Raw genomic sequence first — 20,816 nt, 5'->3', positions numbered from 1 at the left:
GCCGCAGATCGTTCGTTTAGAAACCGGATCGGAGCTTGGACCCAGGAAACGCCGCCCGGTGCGAGAGGACGGCACCCAGGGGGAAGAAAGACGCTCTGGACTTTATTTTTCTTTTTGGGGATTTTTGGTGGTACCACTCTTTTTCTCATCTTTTTGGACTTTTCATTTTGGATTGGGACTTTGGAGTAAAACGGGGAAATGCTTCCAGGACTTTGTTTTGTTTTGTGAGGATGTGGGACTTTTCCTCTCATTCAAAAAGACCAAGAATTTTTGGACATTTAATTATTTAGATTTTTTGGCTGACATAAACTGAGTGATTTAAATTTAACTTATCATTATTTTTGGTTACTGATCTATTTATCAGAAGAATTATTATTATTTCTTAGTATTGTGGTTTTTTGAATAAATTATTGTTGCTAAAAATCAACTAATTTCATATTGAGTAGTTGGATATTTATTTATTTTTTATCAAATTAAATGGTGTATGGATATTTTACCTGATTCCTGTGACGGATCCTCTTTGAGTATTTTGTGAGTTCTGCTTTAAATCAAACTGAATTTTACAACATTACTCCTCTGGAAACGTCCTTCAGGTGACAGAAGGCCGACTTTGTAACTGTCTTTATGTGGCTCTGAATGTTCAGGGCAGAGGTCAGAGGTCAGCATGACCTCTAGTTTCCAGCTGTAATAACTGAAGCTGTGTGGACTCTAGATCTATAACTCTAGATTGTTCCTCTTTAGGTCCACAGATAATAACTTCAGTTTTGTTTTTGTTCAGAAGGTTTTGGCACATCCAAACATTTATCTGTTCTAAAAATCTGTTCAGTGATTGGATGGCTCGGAGTCACCTGGTGACATCATAATGTAGAGCCCTGTACCATCTGCATAGTTATGGTCTTATTTTTATTAGAACCTGAGTTAAGAGGGGGCCCAGAATCGAGCCTTGTGGTACCAAACAGGTTTGGAGTTTGATTGTAACTGACTAGACCAAGTCTGTGTCCATTTTATGAGACTTGGATCCTCAGTTCAGAGACCTGGTCCACAGCTTTATCAACAACTATTCAATAACATGAAGCTACATGTCAAACTCTTTATCTATGATGCAAGAATACATTTTCCTAATTCGGTTTTATTCTGATTTAAGCAAAACAAACATTATTCCTTGGATCAGAACCGGATTCCAGGATCTTATTTGTCTTTTTCTATGGTACAATAGATATGATTCTCTTCTTTGGTGACATAACTGAGGTCCTGGTAGATGGGGTTCTCAAAAGTGGAGTTTTCATAAATGGATTTCTAAAAGGAGTCATAGAAACATTCACTGTTATTACACTCAGTTTCATAAAGAGATTAAAAAAGTTAAACCACTGAAATAAAAGAAGAATCTGAGGAAATGATGCAAACAGGAAAACAGAAAAACTTACTGCAGCGTTTGATCCAGCTGCACCTCCTTCGTTCTCTGCATCTGTTAAACAATTTACAGTTATTGTTTATGAAGCTGAACGTCTTTAGTGATTTTGAAATGATATAAAACCATCAAGTCAATAATCACTTTAATCTGATTAGTTTAAAACAGTGCAGCTCTGTGATTGGTTCAGATAAAGTTAAACATCCGGATCAGTCTTCTTAAACATCCAACACCGATCACTTACAGCACCGAGTGGAAAATTAATATTTTCAGTTGTTGGGTGATCATTTATAGTTGTCAGCATTTTTCCTGTTATATCAGATACCATGTGATGGAGGAAGCAGGTTGCCTTGGTTATATTTGACCAAAAGAAATAAATCTTGGTGCTGGTTTTATTCAGAATTATGTAGAAGGAACTTTGGACCTTCAGGTTCCCCAACATTTCTATCGATATTATTTATTCCATACATGTGTAACATGTTTTCATTTAAAGAACTCACCACTTCATCTGTTATTTTAAAGCCTCATCAGACAGGTATCTACAGACAATAATCAAAATTGAACTATTTGACTATTGTCTTCATAACCAGCTTGTTCCCCGATTTGGAAATTTTGGTCTAAATTACTAGTTTTCTCAATAATTGCTCTAATTAATGAATTATAGTTTTTCATAACCAAAACTAGATTTCCATGGTGGCATAACAATGATGGACCTGATGCTCCGCAGTTTCACCAAGAACAAACATGGCGTCATTTGGAGTTCCTTTATTTTTTGGTGGCGTTGTTAAAGCACCACTTATTGTGAGCCTCGATTTGAATATGAACCACCTGCCTTGTTTCTTCTACATAAACAGCACCGAGGCACTGAGGAGGCTCAGGATGAGTCTGAAGACTTCCTGTCCAGATGTTCTCCAGTGAACTCATGACTCCACCTCACCACCAGGTGGAGCCAGAGAACCATCTGGTTCCAACTGCTAATCTGGTCCAACAGAAAGATTCTCCACTTCCTCCACATCCTTTTCATATCTAAGCTTCATGATTCAAAACATCTTTTTCATCAACGACATTCTGTTTTTAGGTAAATATTTCAGTTTTTCAGAATATTTTGTCTCTTTCCTGACTGCTGGTGTTTGTTGGTGTCTCACCTCTCAGAGATCTTCTCCTGCAGGAAACCAGTAGAACTGCTGGGATCAGAACCACCATGGCAGCCAGAGTCACACCAACGACCACAGGAACGTCTGCAGAGGGTCAACAAGCCGGTCACACTGAGCATGCTCAGGACCTGCTAATACTCACTGAATAACAGGATGCACATTAACAGAACCCAGAACCATCAGAACCTGGTTCTGGTTTATCTTCTTCTATAGACATTAAGTTCTGGCTGCAGGTTATGAACAAAACCACGGAGAATATACAAACAGAAACATTATTATTTTTCCAGATGACTCACAGAGGAAAGATTTTTCTTTGTTATCCTGAATCTGAGCCGAGTCGTTACTGATTTTAAAAGATCCTTCATGTGTGAAATTTCTTGAACTGGAGTTGAATCTCTGAGTTGTTGCTGTGGAGCTGGTTGGGTTGTTTGCTGTGGAAAAGTAAATAAGGTCAGATATCAGTCAATCAATCTTTATTTATAGAGGAACTTCTACACACACAGTGACAGAAATGCTGTGCAGGTCACTAACGTAAAGACAAAAACAACGGCAATGAAACAGATGAAAAAATATAAAATGAAAAAGAAACCAAAAAAACAAACTATTAAAACATGAGACTTTAAAACTGACTGAAAACATGAGCAGAAATGGAGCTTAAAGTCTGTGATGATACTGCTGGTGTGGAGCTGGACGGGCCAACCGCTGGAAGGAGAAAAGAAACGTCAATCAATCAATCAATCAATCAATCAATCAATCAATCAATCAGTCAATCGTTATTTATAGAGGACGCCACACACCCAAAGTGACAGAACTGCTGTCCATAAAGCAAAGTATGAACAATAAGATAAATAAATACAATAAAACAGACAAAGTAATAAAGACAACAAGAACAAAACAGGAAGTAAAAGAAAGAAAGTGAAGCATTCATGATGAAATCAGCCTGATCAATTCTGATCAATTAGAGACTTTAAAACCTGAACTGGAGCTGGAAGGGATAGTTGTTGTTGGTGTGGAGCTGGACGGGCCGACTGCTGGAAAAAAGGGAACAAAGTCCATAAATCATGAGCAAAAAGACAAAAACATGATTTATCTATAATAAATCATGTAAAAAAAAAAGAACAACTAAAAATATTACAGAGGTTAAAATATTAAACAGGAAAATTACCACAAATACCTAAAAATACCTCAAATATATTTTTCATATTTCCGACAAAGAATGTTAAAGAACTTAGAGGCGAGAAAAGAAAACGTCTCTGATAAACTCAAAGGTTTTTGAAACTACAACGTTTCTAAAATATAGAAGTTTAATTCAGTAAAACTCACCATCAGTGACGGTGATGTAAAAGTCTCTGTGTAGATCTGAGCGAATCGTTCTGTCCATTTTACATCGGTACCGTCCGGAGTCAGACTGGGTCAGCTGTGTGATGGTCACCAACAGAACTGCTGATTTTAGTCTGTTTTCATATTCAATGCTGTATCTGCCTCTGTCAGCTCTGACTCCATCAGTCTGAACCAGAACTTCATCTTTTCCACATTCTCCTCTGCAGAACAGTCGTTTTCTTCCAGAGTCTCCAAAGGAACAGGCGACTGTCACTGAGCTGCCAGCTTCTGTATGGAGGTGAGGAACTTTGTTCCCATCCAGCAGATCTGATCAAATAACCACCAATAATCATCAATCAATAATCATCAGTTAGTTTTTCACTTAAGATTTTGATTTAAATGTTTTCACATCTTTCTCAGAGACTCACCGTCTACAACAACCAGCCTGAAGTCCTGGAATGAAGCTGATGATGAAGAGTCGCCCAGACCACATCGGTACTGACCGGCGTCGGACCGGGTCAGCTCTGAGATGCTCACATACAGAACCGAGAATGTTCTGGAAGCTTCTCTATCATATTCGGTTCTGTATCGTCCGATCTGAGCTGCGTCGTCACTGGTTCTGACCAGGAGGTTTTCTCCTTCACAGGTTTCCCTGCAGAAGAACTTCCAGGCTCCAGATGAGAAAGAGACACATGAAATCAAGATGTCTTCCCCAGAAACTCCATATTGTCTCGGAACTTCAAATGTTCTGATGTCTTCGACCTGCAGAGCTGCAGAAAATAATGCATTAGTGCAGGTTGCTGTTGTTCTGGCTGAGCAGGTTAGGCTGAGGAAGTAAAAAAAATCCTACTGATGCAGAAGAAGAAGAAGAAGAAGAAGAGAACTGTTAACAAGAAAACAAGGAGGAGCTGAGAAAGAAGATCTGACATGAAATCTACAGAAACAAGATGGAGGACCAGCTGCAGCATCTGTGCAGTTTGAAAATGTTCTTCAGGTGACAGAAGGCCGACTTCGTAACTGTCTTTATGTGACTCTGAAGGTTCAGGTCAGAGTCTATCACCACAGTGACACCCAGTGGCCACACCGCGGTACTGAGCACATTTTAGATAAGTCCTTTATGTTAAAGGTCTGGCATCTGTTTCGTTTCTATTTTATGTTTCATCATTTTATGATGTCAGCAAGAAGCTACAGGTAAAAGTCGAACAGTTAAAACTCTGACCTGCAAATACTTTCACCCAACAGCAGACAGACAGACAAGCAGACAGACAGACAGACAGACAGACAGGCAGGCAGGCGGGCGGACGGACGGACGGACGGACGGACGGACGGACGGACGGACGGACGGACGGACGGACGGACGGACGGACGGACGGACGGACAGACAGACAGACAGACAGACAGACAGACAGACAGACAGACAGGCAGACAGACAGAGAGCATGTAGATAATCATCAGTTAGATTTGCTAAGTGAGAAACTTCCTTTCTTCAGTGAGCTCTGTGAAGGATTTAGTTTTGTATAAATTAAGATGAGCATTTTGGATCATTCTAAACATAAATTTTACTCCAAATGTTCAAATTTGCAGATAAATCAACATTATATTTACTGACAGGAAGTGAGATTATTATATCTACTTCTGAAAGTCAAGAAAAGGGTTTTGAGAATAACTTTGGGGTTTTACGTTTAAGGAAGTTCTGTGTTTACATGTTTAAGCTAAAATTTTGTCTGAATAATAGATTTGAATTAATGATATTCAAGAATTCAAGAATCAGATAATTACACTGAGCTGAAGCTTTAAAGGGATTAAATCTTTTCCATCAGATGTGTTCTCTCTGGGCGTATCGTTCAGAGGTCAGAGCGGCCGCCCCCATACGGAGGCCGTCCTGAGTTCGACTCCCATCCTCTGCTCCTTTAAATGTTCTCTAAATGATTTATAATTTTATTGTTCCATGTTGAAAAGTATTTTTTTTTTTTTTTTTTTTATTTTGCCAGATGTTTGGGTTGTTCCAAAGTTTGAATACTTTATCCATTAACAACATTTTACAGTCATGTGTTTAAATGACCAGTTAACAGCTGAGAGGAAAACCTTTAAATAATGTAAATAAACAGCTAAAGGTGATTTACTCACAGAGGAAGACGAGGCAGAGCGAAGACAGACGGGCCATCATGATGGTTTCCTGCTGCTGCGTCTCCCAGCTGGTCATCAAACCCGTCACTCCTCCGCTCTCCTCCCCTCGGGGCGTTCGCTGCTCGTTTCCCTCTGCACCAACACTGACCACAGAAACTCTCCAGTCAAATGTTGAAGCTGACATGTTTCTGCTGTAAAGATCTTTGCATCATTTATGTTTCATTATTTTATATTTCATTATATTATAGAGTTCAGTGTCTCACTGATTCGATCAGTAACTATTTTCTCTTTTTTCTTTGCTGTGGTCAATCGTTTCTGAGACATGAACCACTTTTCTGTGACTTTACTGGTTTCTGCAGCCGAGTGTTTCTCTGAGTGGCTGCATGACCCAGAAACAGGTCAAAGAATCCTGGAACACAGAACTCATCAGGCAGAAAGAAAGCTTCGCAGCGGAGCGGAGACTCGGGGTCAGAGGTCAGCCCTCTTTGTTGCCCTGTGGCGTTCCCCTCCTCTCACCAAATGATAGGCAGCAGCTACACTGATGTAGCTTTGTGTGCAGAGGAGTTAACTGGGCCTCTGGTTACAAATCAAAGCATTAATCATCATTCCTCCACCGCCGTGCTCAACAGTAGTTATGAAGTATTCATGCTCAGTTTGGTGAAGATTAGGCTCTAAAGTCTGCAGGCCTGATTTTGTTCATTTGTCCAAAACCTTTGAGTTAAAATGTTCATTATTGGACTAAATTATAAAAAAAAATAGAAATAAATGCACTTATGCAAAAAGAAATGATCACATTACATTTTTGTCATTTATTCAGCACATATCTTGAGTTTCTTAGAAAAGTTTTTAGCCATGCAGAGCGACACACAGAACCATGAACACACACGCTCCCATACCGGGATGAACGAACCTGACAGTGAAACAAAAAACTAAATGAAAAAATGTTTGGATCGTTTTTCTCACTGACATCAAGCAAAGAAACAAAATATGTTTTTATGTAACTTTAGCTAAACTAAACTAATTCCAGTGTAAAATGCTTCTGTCAGCAAATAGATGCAGAATTCAATCTGATTGCGGCTCCGTCCGAGTACCGGTACTGAAAATGCTTGGTGGAACCATTTTGGTTCGGCAAACAAATGAACTATTTTAAAATTTGTCCAGATGCAGATCAAAGGTTCTCCTGGTCCAACATTGAAACTGGACCAAAGTTCTTCAGATATGCAAAGATTTGAGTCACAAAGCGTCTCATTATTTATCTGAAATGATTTCAAGTCGAGTGAAAACATTACGGAGAAAAACAGAGCAAAGTGCAGCTCCGGCGTTCTGCAGCCTCCAGCCCGGTCCAAACCCAATCATGAGACCACAGAGCGGTTCTGATGGCTCAGGCCAGTCCAACAACGGTGCGTTCAAGTACAATCCCACACTGGATTGTCTTAAACTGCAGCTCTAAATCTAAAATGATTTGGCTTTAAGTTGCTTTATGCAAAACTTTATTGTTCATTTTCAGTTTTCTTCAGATTTCAGGTGAAAATCTTTTCATTCCTGAGGCTCAGAAACAGAAATCAGGATTTTATTTGGGTTCTCCAGAGAGCAGTAGATCTGGTTCTGGTCCCTGGTGGCCGGGCTGAGGTTCTGGTAGAAACCTTTCAGAGTGGATGTGGTTCGCTGAAAGGAAGACAAACATTCACTGTGGTAACCATGGAAACCCAGCAGCATAAAGAGATGACTGAATATGTGAGCAAATGAAGCAAACACCAAACCGCTTTATGATTATTATATTTATTAAATTTACCTCAGAGTTTGATCCAGATGAACTTCCTCTGCTCTCTGCAAAACAAATCACAGTTTCTGTTATGAGGCTGAAAGTTATCAAGTCAAGAATCATTTTAATCTGATGCATTAAAAACAGAGAAGCTCTGTGATTGGTTCAGATAAATCTGCAGAACTTAAACATCCAGATCCGTCTGTTTAGGAAGAAATAGATTTTGTTTCTCAGATAGCACACGCAGATCAGAGCCCATCATGGTATGAGCTCTGAAAGAAAATTATTTCTCTCATTTGATCACATTATAGAAACATAAATAATCAATTCAATCAGAGGATAATTGGGCGGATCGGGACATTTCCCAGTGGGCTGGTCTGATGTTTGGCCGTTTTATCTTTTATTTTTAATGAGTAGTGAAGTCCTGGCACTGGGCTGATCATGTACGCCAAAACCAAAACCATTCAGTTCTTTATGGACCATTAAAGGAAGTGATGCTAAAGTCCAGTTTGGAAAGACATTTGTTCTTATAAAATGACTAAACATGTAAAGGAATACTTTTTCTAAAAGGTTCTAATTCTTCCGGAGTTTTTTATTTCAACATGTTGAAGCTCAAAGATCATAATCAGGAGGTCCGACTCAGTCAGGTCCGGTTCTGCTTCTGCCAGTGATGAAAACGTCCAGTCCAGATGTTCTCCAGTCCAGATGTTCTCCAGTCCTGCTCTGACCTTTTGACCTCGGATCCCAGCAGAATAAACTGGGAACCAGAGGACTGGAGGATTCCTGCTGATCTGCTCTCCTCTGACGTCAGTCTCTGACGTTGAACCGTTTTCACTTCCTGCCCTGCCAGAGTTTCAGTCGGCTGGTTCTGCTGGATCCACTCAGAAAAAGCGCTCCGTAGCCACAGTAAAGCACGGTGGTGGCAGTGTGGTGGTCTGGGCTGTTTCGCTGCTTCAGGAAGTCGTTCTGTGATAAATGAAATCATGAACACTGAAGGAGAAAATCGGGCCATCTGTCGGTGACCTCAAGCTGAAACCAACCAGAACAACGACCCAAAACACCAGCAGGTCCACCTCTGGACGGCTGAAGGGAAACTACATGAAGACGCTGCAGTGGCCTAGTCAAAGACCTTAAACAGCATTTTGTTTTTAATATTGTTGTCTTTGATTAATATTTAAATTGGTTTGATGTTCTGAAACAGTGTTTTGACCTGATAACTTGGTGAATATTTCAGTTTTTCAGAATATTCTGGTGTTTGTTGGTGTCTCACCTCTCAGAGATCTTCTCCTGCAGGAAACCAGTAGAGCTGCTGGGATCAGAACCATCATGGCAGCCAGAGTCACACCAACCACCACAGGAACGTCTGCAGAGGGTCAACGAGTCGTTCACACTGAGCATGCTCAGAACCCGCTAATACTCACTGAATAACAGGATGAACATTAACAGAACCCAGAACCATCAGAACCTGGTTCTGTTTTTATTCGTCTACATAAATTAAGTTCTGGCTGTCTGAATCAGTCAAAAATATATTTGAATAGAAATATTATGATGGAGATTTTTACAGTTTTATGAGGAAGGAGGTGTCTCTGTTTTCTAACCCTGAACTGACATGTTATTGATTTTATAATATTTTGGTTTATAAATTTACTTGAGCTGAAGCTCTGAGTCGTCGGCGTGGGACCGGACGGGTCGGCTGCTGGGAAAAGTGGAACAAGAGAGAAAACTTCCTGCTGACTCACTGAACTACTAAAAAACTGTGAATATTATTGATCTTGTTTGAGTTTAAATCACTTATTTATGAACAGAAAGAATTAAAACAGTTTGAGTGATTGATAAAATTATTTTAATGAAACACAGAGAATCTAATGTAGTAAAGACTCACCATCAGTGACGGTGAGGCTGAAGTCTCTGTACAGATCTGAAGTTCTGTCCATCACACATCGGTACCGTCCGGAGTCAGACTGGGTCAGCTGTGTGACGGTCACCAGCAGAACTGCTCCTGATGTTTCTCCATCATATTTAATGCTGTATCTGCCTTTATTAGCACCGACTCCATCAGTTTCAACAAGAAGGTCTTTATCTCCACATTCCCCTCTGCACAAGGATTTGACTAGGCCAGAGGAGCCAAAGGAACAGGCGACTGTCAGTGAACTGCCAGCGTCTCTATGGATGTGATGATGTTCGTTTCCATCCAGCAGGTCTGTTCAAACAATCATCAGTTTCCTAAAGATTTACAGTTAAATGTTTCCACATCAGAGACTCACCGTCTACAACAACCAGCCTGAAATCCAGGAATGAAGCTGGTGATGAAGAGTCGCCCAGACCACATCGGTACCGACCGGCGTCGGACCGGGTCAGCTCTGAGATGCTCACAGACAGAACCGAGAATGTTCTGGAAGCTTCTCTAACATATTCGGTTCTGTATCGTCCGATCTGAGCTGCGTCGTCACTGGTTCTGATCAGGAGGTTTTCTCCTTCACAGGTTTCCCTGCAGAAGAACTTTATTCTTCCAGATGAGAGAAAGACGCATGAAAAAGTTGTGTTTCCTCCAGAAACTCCATAATGTGACAAAGTTTCAACAGTAGAGCTGCATCTGACCTGCAGGGCTGCAGAAAATGATGCATTAGCTGATGTGTTAGTGCAGGTTGTTGTTGTTCTGGGTGAGCAGGTTAACCTGAGGAGGCAACTGAAATCAGTCTGAACTGCCGTTTATCCACAAACCTCATTTCATGGCTCGCTTTAATTTGCTCAAACTGGAGAAAGTGGAGTTTGGTGTTGGAGGTAAAACTCCTGCTCTAGAGTCTCAGATGGGAATTTAACCGTCACCATGGCGAGAGCATTTATTTCTCCACCAAGATGTGGAGTTCAACACAATGAAACGTCTGAGAAGATCCTCCTGCCTGGAGTCTGACAGGGAGAGAGAGACCCGGCAGGAGATCCGAGTTTCAAACACGATCACTAACAAGATCAAATGCAGCATTCTGAAGTTCAACCTGAAATGTTTCCTGGTCATTATCATTATTATTATTATTATTATTATTATTATTATTATTATTATTATTATTATTAAGCCTTAGATCTTTGTCAGGAACATGTTGTTTTTCATGTGCAAAGCTTTTTCCCTTCTACTTTCATATTGTTTTTCTACCTTAATGTTTTTCTCATCTAACAAAATGGCTGCAGCCTCAGGCGCCTGTCATTTCTTCTGTTGTTTGTTTCCTGGTTTTGGACCCGTCAGTAGAACCAACTCAGAACAGTTCAGTGCATGAATGTTCCATAACCTTCTGAACAGAAATAAAACAGAATTTATTATCTTTGGACCCAAAGCGGAGCAATCCAGAGTCTGTGCACAGCTTCAGTTATTTTTCTGATTCAGAACCGAGACCTGTCTGTCCGGTGAGGCTGAGGATTGTTTTACAGCAGAACCACATCATCTGCAGCGACGACGCAAAATCATCCCAGGGATCCCAGAGATCCCTGGGATCCCAGGGATCCGGTCCATGTTGATCACAGAGGAGCAGCTGTGGAGGAGTCCGGTCCACAGCAGGAACCAGCTCCTTGTCGGGTTTTACCACATCCTGAGGCTTGATTACTTTTCCATTGGTGACATTTTACAGTAATCAGTAAAACGTTGTGAGAGGAAAATCTCTAAATAATGTAAATAAACAGCTAAAGGTGATTTACTCACAGAGGAAGACGAGGCAGAGCGAAGACAGACGGGCCATCATGATGGTTTCCTGCTGCTGCGTCTCCCAGCTGGTCATCAAACCCGTCACTCCTCCGCTCTCCTCCCCTCGGGGCGTTCGCTGCTCGTTTCCCTCTGACGTTGCACCAACACTGACCACAGAAACTCTCCAGTCAAATGAAAAGGAGTTAAAATGAACCAGTATAACCTAAAGAAACCATTGAAACATACTGAAACCAGTGCTGGATGCCCTCTGAACCCAGTCCACGTGGTGGACTGGACCCGTCTGTCTGTTCCAGTGACAAACTGCTGCATCCTAAATGCTCAAAGAGCCGTTATCACAGATCCTTCCTCCCAGCTGCTGTCAGACTTTATAACCTTCACTGCACATTTCTTTAGACTGGAGTAAAAGCATGAAGTCTGAACAGCACTGCTGATGAAACACTGTACAATATTTTTATAGATTTTACATTTTATCTTTGTGTGAAACTACTTGCTTTGATTTCCTGTTGCTTTGTTGGTGAAATGTTCCCAATAAATCATATTTCTATTTTATCTTCAGGTTATTTAGTGATTGTTTTTATTTATTATTTTTTGCTATGGTTCTGGTTTCACCCCCCACTTCTCTTACATGGAAATATTTTAAAGAAGTGGCTTCTGAGACATGAACCACATCTGTGTGACTGGTGCTGCTGGTTCCTGCTGCAGTGTGCAGAAACACTGGCAGCTGGTTTCCATGGATACACATCAGAAAAAACCTTCAGGAAACCTAAAGAAAGTCTCATCTTCCAGAGACCCAGAATGAACAGAAAGTTACTCCTGAGCCTCTGTGGGATCATTTCTGTTTCAGAGAATCAGCATCTGGAGAAAAACCAAAACCCAGGATAAAAAGAACAGAGAAAACTGAAAAGTTAATAATGGAGTACCAAACATGGTAACAGAATATTTATTTTTGCTTTAAAGCTGCAGATATTGTTTAAAAAAATACAAATACATAAAACAGCATTGTATAAGTTGCATATGGTCAAAGTTCTGGTTGATTGGGTCTCAGGTAGAATAAATGAGTTAAAGTGCTGAAATAAACAGTTTAACCTAAAAGCAGAAAATCCTGATTTAATTTCAGAAAACATTGATTCATTTGAATGATCAATTAACTTCTTCAAACATTTTAAATGTTACTTTGTCTTCCAGCGCTTTATATTTCAGTATCAGTGAGCAAGCTGCTGAGGTCCAGCTTCTCATTTGGGTCGAGTGAGTTCTGAGTAGATCTGGTTCTGGTCCCGGCTGGACGGGTGGAGGCTCTGGTAGGTGGGATCCTCTGGATCGCAGCTCTCATGGGTCAGAGTCTAGAAAAAGATGGAAGCAAACGTTGAGCAGTTAAATGCAGCATGAAGAGTCACAGGCCTGTTAGTTTCATTATTTAGAAATGTGGGTCGTATAATTCTGTAGTAAATTCACCTCAGTGACTGAACCATCCTGGCCTCCTCTGGTCCTCAAACCTGTGCAACAAAAAAAGAAATAAAACCCATTGATTAACTATTACTGATTAGACCATAATAAATAAAGTACAGACTGATGGCCCCAAAATCTGACAGAAATAAACTTTAAAATCCCAGATGGTTTAGAATCAAAGGAGATTCCACAACTTCATAATGTTCACATTTTATTCCCAATGAAACATTTCCATATTATTCCTGAGTCCCTTTATGATTCCCATGACTTCTGTTGTAAAAAGCCTGATAGAGCCTCAGTGTGTGTGGAGCCCCCTGGTGGACATCGGGGACATTTCTTTTATTTTGCATTACCTCACAAGATGTTAGCATTCCTAACAGATAAGTTTTACCTTCTGCTGCAATAATGTTTTAGTCAGTTCATGTTGCATCTTGAACACTGAAAATCTTTCTGCTACAATAAAAGTTTCTCCGTGTTTGTTAATATCTCACTAGTGAGATTTCTGAAGTTTTAGATATTTTTCTTTAGGATACAAAATTCACCACAAACTTATGTCCAAAATGCAAAAAGCAAAACAGGCCAACCATGAGCGTTCAGTCTCATAAACAGAACTCAGAATATGGACAGATGAATATTTATATCTCAAACTACATTTGTCATCTCTAGTGAGCCTGTAAGTTTTACTAAAGCTCTCCTCTACCAGTTTCAGCTTTATCCCGGTTGCCATGGAGACGTGACATCACAGCTGGTGTTTGTTAGTGTCTCACCTCTCAGAGATCTTCTCCTGCAGGAAACCAGCATAGCTGCTGGGATCAGAACCATCATAGCAGCCAGAGTCACACCAACGACCACAGGAACATCTGCAGAGGGTCAACAAGCTGTTCACACTGACACCTGCTGGCGGACGGTGGTACTGACCACAGACTACAGGTTCAACAGGACCTGCTCTCATGTCCTGTTACATCATACATCCCTGTTTATATGAACTCAGACTTTAATTCTTATAATCAGATAATAAGTTACCAGGCTGAGTGATGCTGATGAGGGAATTCAGATTTTTGTTTCTGGTGTTTGGAAGAAGGGATGCATTTAGAAGTAGCAGGACAGCAGCTCTGAGGACGAAAGCTGCTCTGGTTTAGTGAAACTTTCTGAAGAGAAAAGTGTAACTCGGACTCACGGTGGCTGAGTGGAACCTGAATTTGTGCAGGTTGATGAGGGGAAGCAGACGTCTGAGTGGTTTCTGGTCTGGAGGTTGATGGCTGAACGGCTGAAAAAAGGAAAATCGGGTTGGAAATTCTCCATCCCACCTGACCACAGAGGATTTTTGGAATCCAACTCCACAAAGCATTAAGGTAATCTCATGTATCGGTGCTGTAACTCCAGCCATGAAGGATTGAACTCATTTCTTAAAATAATGTTTTGTTTTGGAGATCGGCACCAGCACCTCTCCAGACCCGTTAGGGACAAAGGTGGACAGAAGATGATGGATGTTTTATTGATTACTGGTTGGTTGGAACACATTCGTACTGGACTGCATCATTATATTCATGCTTTATTCTTTCAAATTGTTGGAGCTGCATTGTGATGGATCTACATTCTGAGAAAAATGATATGAATTACAGGAAAACTATTCTCTATTGTATATTTGAGAAGCCCAGAATGAAGTGGGAACGTTTTCTGGACCTGGTACCAGCAGCCCAAACTCTGAGGACGATTGTTGGAGGATTGAAATGGACTTAAAGGAACACTTTATTATCTGACTGAGATAGAAACTCACCCGGTGTGACGGTGATGTCAAAGTCTGTGAATGCAGTGTTGGGTCCGTCCTGCTGACAGCGGTACCGCCCGGAGTCGGACTGGGTCAGCTCAGTGATGGTAACCAGCAGAACTCCCTCAGCAGATAATTTTCTTTCATGCTGGATGCTGTACCTGCCGCTGTGAGCGAATTCTCCTGCCGTCTGGACCAGAGCGTTTCCTCCACAGTCTCCTCTGCAGAAATACTTCGTCCCACCAGAGAGAGCAAACCAACAGGCCACGGTGACGGAGCTGCCGGGTTCTGCAGACACTCGCTTCTGCTGCGGCCCGCTGCGTCTATCCAGCACCGCTGTGGGTTTACAGCAACGATCAGGCGTCATATTTCTGCTCTCAAACATCTGAAGCTTCAGCAGGAACTCACCGTCTGTGACTCTGAGTTCAAACTCTGTGAATGAAGCTGCAGACACCGAGGCGCCGGTCCCGCAGCGGTACGTTCCAGAGTCAGACTTGGTCAGGGGAGAGATGGAAACAACCAGTATCTGACTGGATCGATATTCTGAGCTGAATCGACCGCGTTGAGCTGAGTCTGCCTGCGTTTTGATCAGGACGTTTTCTCCCTCACAGTCATCCCTGCAGAAGATCTTCCAGGTTTCAGGGAGGTGATGAAGGCATAAAAAGGAGAAGTTTTCTCCGGCTGCTCTGAACTGAGACATGACGTCCTCATGGTAGCAGCTGTCTGCACCCTGCAGACCTGCAGGAGAATCAACCAGCAGGAAGCTTCAGATGAAGAAAATACAGAACAAAAACCACAACGAGCTCAGAGGAACATTTATTAGATCTTGTTTTACTGCTTCACTGCAGTTTAACATTATAGAACAGAATTAATGCAACATGGGAAATCAAAGATGCTGCTAAGTGCTGCATGCTCCCTTCAGCCTCTGTTTACTGGTGAATCTGTAAATCAAGAATCTTCTGCTGAACTTCCTGAATTGTTGAGCTATTTTTGCTGCAGCTACTTCAGTTTTTTCTGCCCTCTAACACATTACATGCTGCTGTCTTTAAGTCCTTCCTCTAAATGTCACGTTTTATTCTGAACTTGTGTTGATTCTTAATGTTGTGTTTAATGTTTTCACTGATTCTGTGATGGTTTTGTCTGATTGTGAAAGTCAGTTTAGACCTTATAATTTACCACAGGACTGAATCTGAACTGAAACATGAATATAATCTCTTTATGGTTTATTTTCCTACCAGTTATCAGACCTGAACGTTTCCTCTGCTGCTGCAGCTCTTCAATAATTAACATCATAAAAAATTACATAGACCTCAAACTTACTGATGGATTTATGGTTAAAGTGTGGGCTCTGTAAGATTAAAGATGATATTTTTTACATATTAAATATTTTTGAGAAGCTTCAGGAAAGACGTGGAAACAGACCCAGAAACTTTTCACAAACTTTTCTTGAACATTTTCCAGGTTCCTCTTTTTAACTCACTAAAATGTTCTTTGATTCTCAACTATTCTGCTGTTTATGGAACTTTAAAACATTCATAACAAATTCATGCAATATTTTTAAGTACTTTGAAATATTAACTTGTTAAAGTAGCTTTACTTTAAGTAAGAACCTTTATAACGTCTTTTAACTTTACTTGCTGTTTAATTAAGTCCAATTATTATTTTATTCCCTTTCAGGATTCAGGAAACATTTTTCTCTTAAAGGCACAGAACCATAATAAACTAAATGTACTCACAGAGGGAGAAGAAGCAGAACAACGTGAGCTGGGCGATCATGTCGGCGCTTCTTTCCGTCTGTTCGTGTTCATCACTTTAACTTCTCTAATTAAACTCTTCCTCCTCCTCCTTCTCCTCCTCATCCTCCTCTTCCTCCTCCTCCTCATCCTCTTCCTCCTCTCCAGCCTGCATGGATGTCTGATATCTGACATGGAAACAGATTAAAGGTTAGGTCTGCACCTGTCATACCCAGAATGCATCTGGCCTCCCAACGGTGAAGCGCCGCAGGATTCCTGTGCTAATAAAAAAATTAAATACTGAAAAAATGAAACGTACCAGTTGTGATGTGTCTGATCCTCACAGATCAGCTGTTGGTTCTGAACCGATGACATCATCACTGAACACAACATGGACGCCATGTTTTTACAGAAACCTGGATGAACACAGAGAGGCACAAATACTGACTGAATCAAACAAATTACATTTTCATAAACATGCAGGAGCAAAAAGCATAAGAGTGGAGCAGCGGGGAGTTTCTATAATATTTCATTATTTACTAAACTGTAAAAAGTTTGATGATTTCAGTGTGAATATTATTATCATTTAGCTTCTTCATTACATGAAGTCATGGCAAAAATCACACTTGATTTAACTAAACATCTTTTAATCTGATATTTAATCATCAGCATGTTTGATCTGACAAGTACAAAATCTAATAAAGTAAGAAAACAAGAATAACTGGTTGTGATGCTCAGAGAGGAGATTTTTGATTTTACATCATTCACACTTTAATGTCTTAATTATTTACTTTTCAATCATTTTATCCTTGGAAACAGGAAATGACCTCAACTGGTTTCGACATCCTGGAGTTGAGATCCGACTGTTTCCATGCTGAGCGTTTCGGAACTCCAGAACATCTGGATCGTCCTCAGACAGAGGAAAACCTCTGGAGGAGCTGCTGGGCAGCAACCGGATCGGTCCGGGTCGGTCCGGTGGGTCCGGGTGTCTCCAGTGGGTCCGGGTCGGTCCGGTGGGTCCGGGTGTCTCCAGTGGGTCCGGGTCGGTCCGGTGGGTCCGGGTCGGTCCGGTCGGTCCAGTGGGTCCGGGTTGGTCCGGGTGGGTCCGGTGGGTCCGGGTGGGTCCGGTGGGGCCGGGTGGGTCCGGTGGGTCCGGGTTGGTCCGGGTGGGTCCGGTGGGTCTGAGCAGGAATCAGGTGGATCATCAGGAATCCTGGGATGATTCACGTTATTTTGACCTTTTCTGTCTGCAGCGTTTCTGCTGTAAAACATTTCATCTCGTTTCCTCGGTGACTGAAACATTCAGAGGGAAATAATCCAACGATTTAAAATAAATGATTCATTAATTAGATAAACATCCCAATGAGTCTCATTTATCAGATTAAAATTACCTTCTGAAAACAAGAATATTTAAGATGGAATTAAACACATTTCTCATTTCTGTTTGTAATAATGACTTTTTATTGGTTTGATGTAATAATCTTAATTTAAATGTCACAGTTTCATTAAATGTAAGTGGAAAGTCATAATTAATTGAAACAAAGTTTTGAAACGTCTGATTGGCTTCAATCAGCCTCTGCTGAGCCTCCAACCAGCTTCAGCCCAGTGAGTTTGGATTATTAAAGGGAAAAACAAACAAAACCTAAAACAATCTAAACATGCAACACACAACAAAAAATAAGTAAAAAGAAAAACACAATCATATTTTCCCCTGTGCAAAATAAAACCAGACCTAAAACTGTCAGACGTCCCACACAAAAACCAAACAGCGTTTCAGGAATTTCATGTTTTACTTTCTTCATCTAAACTTCATGTGCAGATTTAAAACTGGTGGAAACATTTGTTTTTTCTGCTTAATTTTTATATCTATATTCATTAAATACACTTTACTGCATAAATAAATGAATCTGACTATTAAAGGAGGAAGTAGCAAATTCTAGGAAGGAACTTTAGTTCCTGTTTTTCTTTTTTCACAAGAAACTTAAAAATAAATCAGAGCTTCAGGTTCATATTAAAATTATTAGAATACAAGTTTTCTGTAAAAAAAAAATTTTTTTAATGGGAAATATGGAATAATTTCTGAAAGTAAATCTAATGGATCATTTAAAGTTGGTTTAAAATGTCATTTTGTAAGAAATTAATGTTTAAACTATATTAAAATATAAATATATTTTTATATGATTAAGACTGATGAGGAAAAACACGCTGAGATCCTGAGCCATCATCCCAAAAATAAAAAACAGATTAAATTAATATTTGTCATAATGTAAGAGCTTAAATTGAATTTATCTGAAAAAGTAATAATTGCTTTGAAGGTTTTTCCTCTTTTTAATTAACTATAAAATATACTTTGATGCTCAACCAATCTGATCATTAAAACATTTAAATAATTTATGTGATATTTTTGTTGTTTCAGGATTCAGGAAACATTTTCTCTTAAAGAGACAGAACCAGAAATAAACTAAATGTTCTCACAGGAGAAGAAGCAGAACAAAGTCAGGCGATCATGTCGGCGCTCTGACGCTTTCTGTCTGCCTCTCTGCTTTCATGACCTTTGACCTCTGAAGCCTTCCTCCTCCTCTTCAGCTTCATCTTTAACTGTATATGAACTGTTTTCATTGATTTTTTAATGAGTGCAAACTATTTCTAAACATTAAAATCAATCAAATCAGCTGCGATGGATTGTGATTAATCACAATTAAATTGATCTTTTATTCAAATAATTGTCAACTAATTTAGTAGAACTGGAGGATAAAAAACTAAAAAAGGTTTTTTGCTGAAAGAACACAACATTCAGCCGTAACGGCACAAGAAAAAAACTTTTGTCTGTAAAAGTTTTAGCCAAAACCTTTTAAGTGATAATTTTAGCTTCACCTGGGAGAAAAAAAACTCATAGGAAACACCTTCTGTTATCTAATTATTGATTAGTTAATATAATAAATAATGATCAGAGAATTTTTCATCCTTTGCTACAAACGATCAAACTTTCACTAAAGGAATGCTGGTTTTGCGTTTGTTAAAATAAGTGTGAATGTATTTGATACAGGAAGCAAATTTAAATGTCATTGTGTGTTTTTTGCACAATGACATTAAAATAAACTCTAATTGTAATGAAGATAAAAACATTACATCTATGTGTAAATGTTCGTTTACACCAAAGTGTAACAATAACATCACAATGTTTTATTTACACTGATTAGTTCCAATAATTAGAATAACAATAATTATTTTAATTAGAATAATTCTGATCTTAATCATTATAATTATTAAGAATTAAACCTCCATTCAATCATAATAGATGTTATTTTTAACTGCAAAGATTTATATGTATCTGACAACAAACTTTATATCAAAATCCTAAAAAGTTCTCAAGTTTGATTGTTCAACAAAAAGCCAATAATCCAAGAACTAAAGATCTTCTGTGTTTTCTGAGCAGCCAGAGCCGCTTCCTCCTTCCTCACCAGGAATCGTTTCCCGTTTCTCCCTCAGACTCTGATTTCCTCACTTTCTGAAAAACAAAACAAACTTTCTGACCTTCTACTTCCTTTAACAGAAGAATCTCTTCTCACGCCAGAACCGGACACATCTGAACCTTCTGGACCCTCTGGGCCTTCTGGACCTTCTGGACCTTCTGGACCTTGTGGACCCTCTGGACCCTCTGGACCTTCTGGACCTTCTGGACACATCTGGACCTTCTGGGCCTTCTGGACCTTCTGGACCTTCTGGACCTTCTGGACCTTCTGGACACATCTGGACCTTCTGGGCCTTCTGGACCTTCTGGACCTTCTGGACCTTGTGGACCCTCTGGACCCTCTGGACCTTCTGGACCTTCTGGACCTTGTGGACCCTCCGGACTTTCTGAACCTTCTGGACCTTCTGGACCTTCTGAACCTTCTGGACACATCTGGACCTTCTGGACCTTCTGGACACATCTGGACCTTCTGGACCTTCTGGACACATCTGGACCTTCTGGGCCTTCTGGACCTTCTGGACCTTCTGGACCTTGTGGACCCTCTGGACCCTCTGGACCTTCTGGACCTTCTGGACACATCTGGACCTTCTGGACCTTCTGGACCCTCTGGACCCTCTGGACCCTCTGGACCTTGTGGACCCTCCGGACTTTCTGAACCTTCTGGACCTTCTGGACCTTCTGAACCTTCTGGACCTTCTGGACACATCTGGACCTTCTGGACCTTCTGGACCTTCTGAACCTTCTGGACCTTCTGGACCTTCTGGACCCTCTGGACCCTCCGGACCCTCTGAACCTTCTGGACCCTCCAGACTTTCTGAACCTTCTGGACCTTCTGGACCTTCTGGACCCTCTGGACCTTCTGGACCTTCTGGACCCTCTGGACCTTCTGGACCTTCTGAACCTTCTGGACCATCTGGACATTCTGGACCTTCTCC

The 20,816-nt window shown here is 40.5% G+C and overlaps 3 protein-coding genes across 5 annotated transcripts; all 3 read right to left on the bottom strand.

The window, feature by feature from the left end:
* Window positions 1–838: 838 nt before the first annotated feature.
* On the bottom strand, window positions 839–6,193 carry LOC111608955. The gene is made up of 9 exons (XM_023335724.1): window positions 6,010–6,193; window positions 4,311–4,652; window positions 3,886–4,209; window positions 3,537–3,593; window positions 3,193–3,264; window positions 2,859–2,993; window positions 2,554–2,646; window positions 1,425–1,465; window positions 839–1,296 (listed from the first exon to the last, which is right to left on the bottom strand). Exons 1-9 carry the CDS (start codon window positions 6,191–6,193, stop codon window positions 1,189–1,191), a joined length of 1,356 nt encoding a protein of 451 aa, XP_023191492.1. The 3' UTR covers window positions 839–1,188.
* Window positions 6,194–6,832: 639 nt separating this feature from the next.
* Window positions 6,833–12,045, bottom strand: LOC111608785 (polymeric immunoglobulin receptor-like). 3 transcript variants are annotated; one of them, XM_023334874.1, is made up of 7 exons: window positions 11,460–12,045; window positions 10,036–10,377; window positions 9,654–9,971; window positions 9,420–9,467; window positions 9,042–9,134; window positions 7,802–7,836; window positions 6,833–7,674 (listed from the first exon to the last, which is right to left on the bottom strand). In XM_023334874.1, exons 1-7 carry the CDS (start codon window positions 11,533–11,535, stop codon window positions 7,546–7,548), a joined length of 1,041 nt encoding a protein of 346 aa, XP_023190642.1. In that variant the 5' UTR covers window positions 11,536–12,045; the 3' UTR covers window positions 6,833–7,545. The 3 variants fall into 3 exon arrangements, with proteins under 3 accessions (XP_023190642.1, XP_023190649.1, XP_023190653.1); XM_023334881.1 differs by having other exon boundaries at window positions 9,420–9,464; XM_023334885.1 differs by lacking the exon at window positions 9,420–9,467.
* A 323-nt stretch (window positions 12,046–12,368) lies between these two features.
* Window positions 12,369–16,477, bottom strand: LOC111608787. The gene is made up of 7 exons (XM_023334890.1): window positions 16,413–16,477; window positions 15,085–15,414; window positions 14,686–15,012; window positions 14,086–14,175; window positions 13,676–13,768; window positions 12,915–12,955; window positions 12,369–12,802 (listed from the first exon to the last, which is right to left on the bottom strand). The coding sequence occupies exons 1-7, from the start codon at window positions 16,450–16,452 to the stop codon at window positions 12,695–12,697; spliced, it is 1,029 nt and encodes a 342-aa protein (XP_023190658.1). The 5' UTR covers window positions 16,453–16,477; the 3' UTR covers window positions 12,369–12,694.
* Between the last annotated feature and the right edge of the window lie 4,339 nt (window positions 16,478–20,816).

Source organism: Xiphophorus maculatus, chromosome 1, assembly GCF_002775205.1.
Source record: "Xiphophorus maculatus strain JP 163 A chromosome 1, X_maculatus-5.0-male, whole genome shotgun sequence".
NCBI classification, from domain to species: Eukaryota; Metazoa; Chordata; class Actinopteri; order Cyprinodontiformes; family Poeciliidae; genus Xiphophorus; species Xiphophorus maculatus.
Note: the sequence above shows the minus strand (reverse complement) of the source record. Positions and strands in the feature narration are given on the sequence as shown.

Excerpts from the sequence above, each read along its gene's own strand:
- LOC111608955 (XM_023335724.1), bottom strand. The coding sequence starts at position 6,193 with ATGTCAGCTTCAACATTTGACTGGAGAGTTTCTGTGGTCAGTGTTGGT. Across the intron at positions 4,210-4,310 it reads CAGGCTGGTTGTTGTAGACG|ATCTGCTGGATGGGAACAAA; the intron begins GTGAGTCTCTGA and ends TTATTTGATCAG. Across the intron at positions 1,466-2,553 it reads CAGGAGAAGATCTCTGAGAG|ATGCAGAGAACGAAGGAGGT; the intron begins GTGAGACACCAA and ends ATTGTTTAACAG.
- LOC111608785 (XM_023334874.1), bottom strand. The coding sequence starts at position 11,535 with ATGACCAGCTGGGAGACGCAGCAGCAGGAAACCATCATGATGGCCCGT. Across the intron at positions 7,837-9,041 it reads CAGGAGAAGATCTCTGAGAG|AGAGCAGAGGAAGTTCATCT; the intron begins GTGAGACACCAA and ends TTTGTTTTGCAG. Across the intron at positions 7,675-7,801 it reads CATCTGGATCAAACTCTGAG|CGAACCACATCCACTCTGAA; the intron begins GTAAATTTAATA and ends TCTTCCTTTCAG.
- LOC111608787 (XM_023334890.1), bottom strand. The coding sequence starts at position 16,452 with ATGATCGCCCAGCTCACGTTGTTCTGCTTCTTCTCCCTCT. Across the intron at positions 12,956-13,675 it reads CAGGAGAAGATCTCTGAGAG|GTTTGAGGACCAGAGGAGGC; the intron begins GTGAGACACTAA and ends TTTGTTGCACAG. Across the intron at positions 12,803-12,914 it reads AGGATGGTTCAGTCACTGAG|ACTCTGACCCATGAGAGCTG; the intron begins GTGAATTTACTA and ends ATCTTTTTCTAG.